The 12,994-nt window shown below is 32.5% G+C and overlaps 2 protein-coding genes across 2 annotated transcripts in view; one reads left to right on the forward strand and one right to left on the reverse strand.

The window, feature by feature from the left end:
- Nucleotides 1-2,966: 2,966 nt before the first annotated feature.
- LOC145938391 (adenylate kinase isoenzyme 1) lies at nt 2,967-4,094 on the reverse strand. The gene is made up of 2 exons (XM_083042004.1): nt 3,962-4,094; nt 2,967-3,535 (listed from the first exon to the last, which is right to left on the reverse strand). Exons 1-2 carry the CDS (start codon nt 4,092-4,094, stop codon nt 2,967-2,969), a joined length of 702 nt encoding a protein of 233 aa, XP_082898130.1.
- A 756-nt stretch (nt 4,095-4,850) lies between these two features.
- The window catches only part of LOC145938443 (malate dehydrogenase-like), a 50,179-nt gene continuing 42,035 nt past the window's right edge, over nt 4,851-12,994 (forward strand). Inside the window, exon 1 of the mRNA XM_083042132.1 lies at nt 4,851-5,252. Coding sequence (XP_082898258.1) covers nt 4,851-5,252 — 402 coding nt within the window. The remainder of the gene's footprint in view (nt 5,253-12,994) is intronic.

Genomic DNA, 12,994 nt, shown 5'->3' on the forward strand with positions numbered 1-12,994 from the left:
GAATGAGATTGAATGGAGATGTAAAGATTTTAAAGTACTTGATGATTGAAATTAATTTCATTTTAAATAGTTTGGACTTTTAAGTATTTTTTTCTAGAAAAAAATTGCGATAAATAATCTATTTTTTGTCTAAAGTATAATAAGAGGAAATTCCCATTTCCCACATATTTACATATTTTATTTGCATTAAAGTGCGTCTAATCTAAACGTTGAAAAATGTAAATAAATAAATATTTTTTAACGTGGTATTATATTTGTCAAAAAGATCCGAATTTATATATTATTTAGATAAATAGAAAAAATAGATAGTGTTTTCTCCTTCCCCAAACATTCCTCCGAAGAGATAATCTCAGGTGATAGAATTTTCCCCATCGTCGTCGCCAAAGAATCAACATTCAAAAGGAGTCGCTGACGGAGCGATTAATCGAGCGCGATCGAACTTTCGATTCCTGAAGTGATCTCCCTCGAACAAATCGAGCGAGATCCACGAAAGTGGATGCGGGTAATCGGTAACGACCGACGCCGGGCGTCGTTGTGGTGGTTGGCAGTGAGGGTGAGAGCCCGGTGGCGCCTAAGGGGTTGTTGCCGGGTCGCCGCCATGCTGGATTCCTGCCGTACCCCGGTTGCCTTCTGGTAATCGTTGCCAGGGATGCAACAACCCCTTCCTCCCCTACTAAACCGGCGTCGCCACGCCCCGTGGATCGCAGATGGACCAATGATGTCGGGACGTCGCGACGCCGGCGTCCACCAATAGGATTACCCTCTGATACGCTCTTTCGCTTGTCAGTGACTGCTGCGCGCCCCCCTGCCTCAACCCCCGTGCACCCTCTTTCCCCCGCGCGAGGCTGGATGCCTTTCAATTTCGGGCCCGCGGCCTCATAAACGCAGCCAACCACCCCATCCACCCGCGCTGCAGGGATGGCTTGGGGCGACAGGGGGTGCAAACACACAACCATCGAGTTACTTGTCGTCGACGTGATGGTGTGCGTGGGCACGCAGACAATCGCAATTCGGGGTACAAAGCCGCGTGGAAAGTCGGGGGTGTGCGCGCGCCCGCTCTCGTTCTAGGACATGGGAATGCGCGTTATGGGACGCGGTGGGGTGAGTTGGGGTGTGTACGGGGGTAGAAATGGTACAGTGACGCTGATCAATCATTCGAATATGTTGTAAGGGAAATGTTTACATTATATAAAGTTACGTGTTTATGAGAAACTTAAAATTATACACCCACATCTCCTTCTTTTGTGATACAGGCTTATCGCAACTTGTTAAAAATTAAAAACAGGTGAAAATTATTAAATGTTTATTTAATTCTCTAAACTTATAATATTTCTGATTTTCAATTTCAGATGTCTCATCATGAAATATTTGATTTTGCATTGGATGCAGAATTAATTTTCAATATTACATTCGCGTATTATCAGAAAAATATTAAACCTTTCAGCTTATTCAGCTTATTTCCTTATCTTATCAGTTTACATATAATTATTTTTTTAAATTTATTACGATAGATATCCAAGACATAAAACATGTAAAAGTTAACATTGTTTCTTAATTGCTTAAAATGAAAGATGTCATTTATTTTGTATGAATTTAATTTGATTTTATTTTAGAATTTATATGTGCCACAAGATTTATCATAATACAATTAAAATGTTTAGATTTTTGAAATCATAATATTTGGTATAATTCTTGTTAAATGATTAAAGTTTCTGAAAATACGATCAATACAATCATTTGAATACGTATATAATCAATTTCTTAGAAACTGAATATTTGCGAGACATCCATCAAACTCTCGTTCGTCTCGTTTAATACCACGTTAGAAAGTAGAACGAGCAGCGAAGAGGAAGTTGCTCTTCCTCCCTCGATGAATACCTCAAAGGGGATGCTACGATCGGTGTGCACATCTCAAGCATCACCCCGCAAATTTACACGCCTGTGCTTTCTTAGCGCGTCTTTGTGCAATGTTCCTTAGATGAACGTTATTTTCATGCATGTATGATAAAGACGGATATGTGTCGCTCTACATGAGTTCTCAGAAAAAGAACCTTTTTTAGCACAGATTCCCACACGTATAACAAGAAATTATGCGCCAAGATTCTGCTGAATAAAAAAATTATGACCTTCGATATAATAATGATATTTAATAACAAAGGGGCTTCTGTTGCATTTAAAGAAAACGATAAAACTGTAATGTTTTTTTATAAAAATGTTATATATTTAGAGGCCTTTTTTCTCATCAGAATTTAAATTAAATATAACCGGCATCATTTTTAAACAAATTAGATAGTAAAATCGAATAAATTAAAAAATAATACAATGCAGAAATTCTGTAACAATAATAATTTTAAATAGAAATATAATAATTTTTTATGTAATGGGTTAGATATAAAAATGTAATAGATATAGAGATAAATATCACATAAAACTTTGCAAAAATTTTTATAGTTTAATATATTTATGCGTATATAAATATATAAATAGAGATATAAATTATCAATTTGCGTTAATTGTTTCGAATATTTCGTATCAAAAAACGGTAATTTATCGGTGGTGAATAAAAACGAACACGATTCTCGGTTGCTTAGTGTATAGTTACCCTTGGTTCACCCTTAACAAATCCACCCTTTCGCTCATATTCCGAATGTTGATATATTGAAACACGAAGGTTCAATATTTAAAAGGAAATAGGTTTCCATCAGAAACAAATTTTGTAATGTCTGATTAATTAATCACGCAATTAATATATTAAAGTTATTTTTCTTCTTTCACATTGTGCTTGTTTATTGTAATATTTATTATAATAGTAATTATAATTTCTGTACAAATCTATAACGTTTATTTTAATATACATGTGTGTGAGACACGTATATAAAGCACAGTTTTTATAATTCAAACTTTATCAATTATTATATAATTTTACATGATAATTGACACTGAGATCAAGTATTGCTAGTTCAACATCATGTTTGAACAGGCTCTAATTGATCGCTTTCAGACGTGCTCGGAAAATTCTTCAGGACATTATCGATCGCATTGCAAATATCCTCGAAGACTTTCATTTCATCGTTCTCACCATTAATGGTCACCAGTTGTTTCTTGTAATACCTTAGGATCGGTTTGATCATTTTGTCATGGTCCTTGATCCGCTGTAAATTTTCTTCGATCCTGCGATCCTGTCGCTCGGTGGCGGTGATCCTTCTCGCTAAAATTCTGTCCATCAACAACGAGTCCCTGACGTACAGATACAGGACGAGATCCGGCGGCCGGATATGCTGGTTGAACTGCTTACACTGTGCTTTCTCCCGGGGAAATCCGCTCAGCAAGAAACCCCGCGACGTACTCAAGCTCTTCAGCATTCTCGATTTGACGAGCTCCACCATGACATCCGCGGGAATTAGTTTACCATCGGACATCAGATACGCCAGGATAACACCTTTCTGTGAACCGGTAGCTACTTCGTCGCGCAACAATTCTCTGGTTATAATAGTGCAAAAACCATAATGCTCTGCTACTCGTACACACTGTGTTGCTGCAGAGGAAAAGAGATTGTCTTTCTAAATTATTATTTTTAAATCTAATTAGAAATGTATTATTTTATTCATATTAGACATATATATTCATTTAGACATATAATTGTTAATAATATACAATGGTTAAATTGAAAGGACCCCACACACTTCTTATATAAAAAGTGGCTTCCGTCAAATTGCTTGATTTTTGGATATGTTGTAGCTTTCATGATTTTATCTTTGAAAATCTTTTCATTAAGTGTTACATAGATTTGTGCGGGATCCTTTACAAAATATTATATAAATTTGGCATAATTTTTTTGTATTGTATAATATATTGAATAATTAGAATTTATGAACGATTGAAAAAAAATAATTGATTTCACTAATTGATAATTTTTAAAGTTTATTTTTGAATATCGTAAATGCGTGAAAATTCAACAAACCTTTTCCTGCTCCTGGACCTCCAATCAGGAAAATAACCGGCAATCTTGATTCTTTAATCGGTGAAACATCGAGCTCGTTTCTTGGAATCAAAGCACATAAAGGATCGACTGGCCTCACGCAATTAAGACCCATTCTAATTTTTTATCAAATATTATTGTAATATAGTAATTGTTAAAAATAATATTACGTTCTATTTTATATGTAACCGAATAACAAAGTTACACACTTTCAATACGACATATTGAGAATCTTGAAGTTGAAGTTGTATAAATACGTATAATTATACGTAATATGTAATGCTAGAAAAATATCGATCTTTGAAGAATCACGAACATAGGAGCAATATGGTAATACGAAATGTTATAGTAAATTAATGGTAATTGACGGCTTTTATAATTATGCTTATTCAAAATTCTGTTATTATTTAGAGTATAATTTATTGAAGAATTTTTATACAATAATTATGCATTTCCAACGATTTGTATTGCGGCTAAAGTAATCATCCACATTTTCGATCGTTGGCAATTTGCCTCACATTCTCAAGAAGAAAATGGTAGTAATTATTTAGTTTCATTATAAATATATTTTTTAACTTACTTTGATAGTATTTATTTTTATTCTACAAAAAATTTTGTACAATTCAATTAACTTTTTTAAATAATTTATATTTTATATAAAAAGAATATTAACGTATTTCAATTTTATTCTTGATATTTTGCAATTACAAGTTTTATATTTTGATGTATACTAATAATATTAACAACAATTTATTATAAGTAAATTAATATTTTGAAATATTTAAGCTTATGTAAGTATTATGTATGCATATACCTATGAGTCATACATTTACAGTAGAAATTTCTGTCGTTTTTCTTATTTAGTCACAAAATGTACAATGCCATGAAGCTGATTCGTAAATCCCTTCAAAAAATTGGAAGACGGAAATGTATGGGTTTTAATCGTACGAAAAACGATCATCCCATGAAAGAACGCGAGGAATTGAAATACATCAGAAAATGTCGAGTCGCTATCGTCGGTCTTGGCGGAGTTGGCAAGTCCTTGGCACACCTGTTGAAGACATATCCGGGTAGTCTTACCGAGCTTCGACTTTGCAATCGAAGCGATCCCGAAGGAATCGTAGAGGAACTAAATCATATACCTACGAGATTGCCAGTTCGAGGATTTAAGGGTATAAATAGGCTGCCCTTGGGCTTAGAAAACGCCGATTTAGTTGTCGTGACTGCTGGAGCGCCCAGAAGACCTGATATGCGAAGAAGGCAATTGTTCATGGTAATTATAGCTATATAATTTAATCTATTATACCTATATATATTTTATATATACTAGAACAATACGAGCGCGCGTTATGCGCGCGCCATTCTTCGAATTTAAAGTACCATAAGATATTATTTAAAACATATTATTAATTTATATAACATATTATTAATTAAAAACTTAATTAGCAAATTGACACTTTAATCAGCTAATATTTATTGTTCTTGACTCGCATTTATAATTTTATGTTAAGGATTAAATGATTGCGCGACGAAAAGGCTAAACGTAGTGCGAAATTGTTGACACGTACTACTTAATCTATCTACATTTTTACTTTGCGCATAATACAATTATGATATATAAAGTGCGTGTTATTTTTTATTGTTTTTGACTCGCATTTATGATTTTATGTTAATGATTAAGTGATTGCGCGACGAAAAGGCTAACAGTCGTGAGAAATTATTGACTCGTACTACTTAATCTATCTACATTTTTACTTTGGGTATAATAAAATTATGATATATAAAGTACGTATTATTTTTTAAAGTTTTTGACTTGTATTTATGATTTTATGTTAATGATGAAATAATTGCGCGACGAAAAGGCTAAACGTACTGAGAATTGTTGACTCGTACTACTTAATCTATCTATATTATTACCTTGCGTATAATAAAAATATGATATATAAAGTGCATATAATATTATGTTTTTTATTTGCTTCAATGCTTTTACATTAATAGCTGAGTGATTGCGCGACGAAAAAACTAAACGTATTAAGAAATTGTTGAATCCTACTACTTAATCTATCTAAATTTTTACTTTGCGCATAATAAAATTACAATATATAAGGTGCGCAAAATTTTTTATCCTTTTTGATTTGTATTAATTATTTTATACTAATTGCTGAGTGATTGCGCGACGAAAGAGATAAATATAGTAAGAAATTGTTGACTCTTACATCTTAATCTATCTAAATTCTTACTTTACCCATAATAAAATTACGATATATAAAGTGCATATAATTTTTAATTGTTCTTGACTCGCATTTACAATTTTGGCAGGTTTAAAAATAATGAAATTTAAAATTATTAAGCCGCGGACCCCATACGGCGCGGAGTTATTTTACGTATATTAGATCAAAAAGTTTGTACGCTGGCAAGCTGATGGTACCATCATAATGTGCATATAATGTACTGTTAAAATATATATAAGATTAATTTTTGACTCATTTTAAAATATTGAAAACTAAAATTATTATACCGCGGACACCATATGGCGCGGATTCAAGTTACGTATAATAGATCAAAAAGTTTGTACGCTGGCATGCTGATGGTACCATCATAATGTGCGTATAATGTACTGTTAAAATATATATAAGATTAATTTTTGGCTCGTTTCAAAATATTGAAAACTAAAATATTTATACCGCGGACCCCATAATGCGCGGATTCATGTTACGTATAATAGATCAAAAAGTTTGTACGCTGGCATGCTGATGGTACCATCATAATGTGCATATAATGTACTGTTAAAATATATATAAGATTAATTTTTGGCTCGTTTTAAAATATTGAAAACTAAAATTTTTATACCGCGGACCCCATACGGCGCGGACTTATTTTACGTATATTAGATCAAAAAGATTGTACGCTGGCAAGCTGATGGTACCATCATAATGTGCATATAATGTACTGTTAAAATATAAATAACATTAAATTTTGGCTCGTTTTGAAATATTGAAAACTAAAATTTTTTTACCGCGGACCCCATATGGCGCGGATTCAAATTACGTATAATAGATCAAAAAGTTTGTACGCTGGCATGCTGATGGTACCATCATAATGTGCATATAATGTACTGTTAAACTATATATAAGATTAATTTTTGGCTCGTCTTAAAATATTGAAAACTAAAATTTTTATACCGCGGACCCCATATGGCGCAGACACATTTTACGTATATTAGATCAAAAAGTTTGTACGCTGGCATGCTGATGGTACCATCATAATGTGCATATAATGTACTGTTAAAATATATATAAGATGAATTTTTGGCTCCTTTTAAAATATTGAAAACTAAAATATTTATACCGCGAACCCCATATGGCGCAGATTCATTTTACGTATATTAGATCAAAAAGTTTGTACGCTGGCATGCTGATGGTACCATCATAATGTGCATATAATGTACTGTTAAAATATATATAAGATTAATTTTTGGCTCGTCTTAAAATATTGAAAACTAAAATTTTTATACCGCGGACCCCATACGGCGCGGACTTATTTTACGTAAATTAGATCAAAAGGTTTGTACGCTGGCAAGCTGATGGTACCATCATAATGTGCATATAATGTACTGTTAAAATATATATAAGGTTAATTTTTGGCTCGTTTCAAAATATTGAAAACTAAAATTTTTATACCGCAGACCCCATATGGCGCGGATTCAAGTTACGTATAATAGATCAAAAAGTTTGTACGCTGGCATGCTGATGGTACCATCATAATGTGCATATAATATACTGTTAAAATATATATAAGATTAATTTTTGGCTCGTTTTAAAATATTGAAAACTAAAATTTTTATACCGCGGACCCCATAATGCGCGGATTCATGTTACGTATAATAGATCAAAAAGTTTGTACGCTGGCATGCTGATGGTACCATCATAATGTGCATATAATGTACTGTTAAAATATATATAAGATTAATTTTTGGCTCGTTTTAAAATATTGAAAACTAAAATTTTTATACCGCGGACCCCATACGGCGCGGAATTATTTTACGTATATTAGATCAAAAAGTTTGTACGCTGGCATGCTGATGGTACCATCATAATGTGCATATAATGTACTGTTAAAATATATATAAGATTAATTTTTGGCTCGTCTTAAAATATTGAAAACTAAAATTTTTATACCGCGGACCCCATACGGCGCGGACTTATTTTACGTATATTAGAACAAAAAGTTTGTACGCTGGCAAGCTGATGGTACCATCATAATGTGCATATAATGTACTGTTAAAATATATATAAGATGAATTTTTGGCTCGTTTTAAAATATTGAAAACTAAAATTTTTATACCGCGGACCCCATATGGCGCAGATTCATTTTACGTATATTAGATCAAAAAGTTTGTACGCTGGCATGCTGATGGTACCATCATAATGTGCATATAATGTACTGTTAAAATATATATAAGATTAATTTTTGGCTCGTCTTAAAATATTGAAAACTAAAATTTTTATACCGCGGACCCCATATGGCGCGGATTCATGTTACGTATAATAGATCAAATAGTTTGTACGCTGGCATGCTGATGGTACCATCATAATGTGCATATAATGTACTGTTAAAATATATATAAGATTAATTTTTGGCTCGTCTTAAAATATTAAAAACTAAAATTTTTATACCGCGGACCCCATACTGCGCGGACTTATTTTACGTATATTAGAACAAAAAGTTTGTACGCTGGCAAGCTGATGGTACCATCATAATGTGCATATAATGTACTGTTAAAATATATATAAGATGAATTTTTGGCTCGTTTTAAAATATTGAAATCTAAAATTTTTATACCGCGGACCCGATATGGCGCAGATTTATTTTACGTATATTAGATCAAAAAGTTTGTACGCTGGCATGCTGATGGTACCATCATAATGTGCATATAATGTACTGTTAAAATATATATAAGATTAATTTTTGGCTCGTCTTAAAATATTGAAAACTAAAATTTTTATACCGCGGACCCCATACGGCGCGGACTTATTTTACGTATATTAGATCAAAAAGATTGTACGCTGGCAAGCTGATGGTACCATCATAATGTGCATATAATGTACTGTTAAAATATATATAAGGTTAATTTTTGGCTCGTTTTAAAATATTGAAAACTAAAATTTTTATACCGCGGACCCCATATGGCGCAGATTCATTTTACGTATATTAGATCAAAAAGTTTGTACGCTGGCATGCTGATGGTACCATCATAATGTGCATATAATGTACTGTTAAAATATATATAAGATGAATTTTTGGCTCCTTTTAAAATATTGAAAACTAAAATATTTATACCGCGAACCCCATATGGCGCAGATTCATTTTACGTATATTAGATCAAAAAGTTTGTACGCTGGCATGCTGATGGTACCATCATAATGTGCATATAATGTACTGTTAAAATATATATAAGATTAATTTTTGGCTCGTCTTAAAATATTGAAAACTAAAATTTTTATACCGCGGACCCCATACGGCGCGGACCTATTTTACGTATATTAGATTAAAAGGTTTGTACGCTGGCAAGCTGATGGTACCATCATAATGTGCATATAATGTACTGTTAAAATATATATAAGGTTAATTTTTGGCTCGTTTTAAAATATTGAAAACTAAAATTTTTATACCGCAGACCCCATATGGCGCGGATTCAAGTTACGTATAATAGATCAAAAAGTTTGTACGCTGGCATGCTGATGGTACCATCATAATGTGCATATAATGTACTGTTAAACTATATATAAGATTAATTTTTGGCTCGTCTTAAAATATTGAAAACTAAAATTTTTATACCGCGGACCCCATATGGCGCAGACTCATTTTACGTATATTAGATCAAAAAGTTTGTACGCTGGCATGCTGATGGTACCATCATAATGTGCATATAATGTACTGTTAAAATATATATAAGATGAATTTTTGGCTCCTTTTAAAATATTGAAAACTAAAATATTTATACCGCGAACCCCATATGGCGCAGATTCATTTTACGTATATTAGATCAAAAAGTTTGTACGCTGGCATGCTGATGGTACCATCATAATGTGCATATAATGTACTGTTAAAATATATATAAGATTAATTTTTGGCTCGTCTTAAAATATTGAAAACTAAAATTTTTATACCGCGGACCCCATACGGCGCGGACTTATTTTACGTAAATTAGATCAAAAGGTTTGTACGCTGGCAAGCTGATGGTACCATCATAATGTGCATATAATGTACTGTTAAAATATATATAAGGTTAATTTTTGGCTCGTTTCAAAATATTGAAAACTAAAATTTTTATACCGCAGACCCCATATGGCGCGGATTCATGTTACGTATAATAGATCAAAAAGTTTGTACGCTGGCATGCTGATGGTACCATCATAATGTGCATATAATGTACTGTTAAAATATATATAAGATTAATTTTTGGCTCGTCTTAAAATATTGAAAACTAAAATTTTTATACCGCGGACCCCATACGGCGCGGACTTATTTTACGTATATTAGATCAAAAAGTTTGTACGCTGGCATGCTGATGGTACCATCATAATGTGCATATAATGTACTGTTAAAATATATATAAGATGAATTTTTGGCTCGTCTTAAAATATTGAAAACTAAAATTTTTATACCGCGGACCCCATACGGCGCGGACTTATTTTACGTATATTAGATCAAAAAGATTGTACGCTGGCAAGCTGATGGTACCATCATAATGTGCATATAATGTACTGTTAAAATATATATAAGGTTAATTTTTGGCTCGTTTTAAAATATTGAAAACTAAAATTTTTATACCGCGGACCCCATATGGCGCGGATTCAAGTTACGTATAATAGATCAAAAAGTTTGTACGCTGGCATGCTGATGGTACTATCATAATGTGCATATAATATACTGTTAAAATATATATAAGATTAATTTTTGGCTCGTTTTAAAATATTGAAAACTAAAATTTTTATACCGCGGACCCCATAATGCGCGGATTCATGTTACGTATAATAGATCAAAAAGTTTGTACGCTGGCATGCTGATGGTACCATCATAATGTGCATATAATGTACTGTTAAAATATATATAAGATTAATTTTTGGCTCGTTTTAAAATATTGAAAACTAAAATTTTTATACCGCGGACCCCATACGGCGCGGAATTATTTTACGTATATTAGATCAAAAAGTTTGTACGCTGGCATGCTGATGGTACCATCATAATGTGCATATAATGTACTGTTAAAATATATATAAGATTAATTTTTGGCTCGTCTTAAAATATTGAAAACTAAAATTTTTATACCGCGGACCCCATACGGCGCGGACTTATTTTACGTATATTAGAACAAAAAGTTTGTACGCTGGCAAGCTGATGGTACCATCATAATGTGCATATAATGTACTGTTAAAATATATATAAGATGAATTTTTGGCTCGTTTTAAAATATTGAAAACTAAAATTTTTATACCGCGGACCCCATATGGCGCAGATTCATTTTACGTATATTAGATCAAAAAGTTTGTACGCTGGCATGCTGATGGTACCATCATAATGTGCATATAATGTACTGTTAAAATATATATAAGATTAATTTTTGACTCGTCTTAAAATATTGAAAACTAAAATTTTTATACCGCGGACCCCATATGGCGCGGATTCATGTTACGTATAATAGATCAAATAGTTTGTACGCTGGCATGCTGATGGTACCATCATAATGTGCATATAATGTACTGTTAAAATATATATAAGATTAATTTTTGGCTCGTCTTAAAATATTGAAAACTAAAATTTTTATACCGCGGACCCCATACTGCGCGGACTTATTTTACGTATATTAGAACAAAAAGTTTGTACGCTGGCAAGCTGATGGTACCATCATAATGTGCATATAATGTACTGTTAAAATATATATAAGATGAATTTTTGGCTCGTTTTAAAATATTGAAATCTAAAATTTTTATACCGCGGACCCGATATGGCGCAGATTTATTTTACGTATATTAGATCAAAAAGTTTGTACGCTGGCATGCTGATGGTACCATCATAATGTGCATATAATGTACTGTTAAAATATATATAAGATTAATTTTTGGCTCGTCTTAAAATATTGAAAACTAAAATTTTTATACCGCGGACCCCATACGGCGCGGACTTATTTTACGTATATTAGATCAAAAAGTTTGTACGCTGGCATGCTGATGGTACCATCATAATGTGCATATAATGTACTGTTAAAATATATATAAGATGAATTTTTGGCTCGTCTTAAAATATTAAAAACTAAAATTTTTATACCGCGGACCCCATACGGCGCGGACTTATTTTAGGTATATTATATCAAAAAGTTTATACGCTGGCAAGCTGATGGTACCATCATAATGTGCATATAATGTACTGTTTAAATATAAATAACATTAAATTTTGGCTCGTTTTGAAATATTGAAAACTAAAATTTTTTTACCGCGGACCCCATATGGCGCGGATTCAAATTACGTATAATAGATCAAAAAGTTTGTACGCTGGCATGCTGATGGTACCATCATAATGTGCATATAATGTACTGTTAAACTATATATAAGATTAATTTTTGGCTCGTCTTAAAATATTGAAAACTAAAATTTTTATACCGCGGACCCCATATGGCGCAGACTCATTTTACGTATATTAGATCAAAAAGTTTGTACGCTGGCATGCTGATGGTACCAACATAATGTGCATATAATGTACTGTTAAAATATATATAAGATGAATTTTTGGCTCCTTTTAAAATATTGAAAACTAAAATATTTATACCGCGAACCCCATATGGCGCAGATTCATTTTACGTATATTAGATCAAAAAGTTTGTACGCTGGCATGCTGATGGTACCATCATAATGTGCATATAATGTACTGTTAAAATATATATAAGATTAATTTTTGGCTCGTCTTAAAATATTGAAAACTAAAATTTTTATACCGCGGACCCCATACGGCGCGGAC

Source organism: Prenolepis imparis, unplaced genomic scaffold (assembly GCF_030444845.1).
Source record: "Prenolepis imparis isolate NDT839.2.m4 unplaced genomic scaffold, iyPreImpa1.0 SCAF_1, whole genome shotgun sequence".
In the NCBI taxonomy this organism is placed as follows: domain Eukaryota; kingdom Metazoa; phylum Arthropoda; class Insecta; order Hymenoptera; family Formicidae; genus Prenolepis; species Prenolepis imparis.

Bases quoted from the DNA above. Each gene is read 5' to 3' on its own strand.
- LOC145938391 (XM_083042004.1), bottom strand. From the start codon at position 4,094: ATGGGTCTTAATTGCGTGAGGCCAGTCGATCCTTTATGTGCTTTGATT. The intron at 3,536-3,961 runs GTTTGTTGAATT...TTTCCTCTGCAG, and splicing joins AGGTCCAGGAGCAGGAAAAG to CAACACAGTGTGTACGAGTA.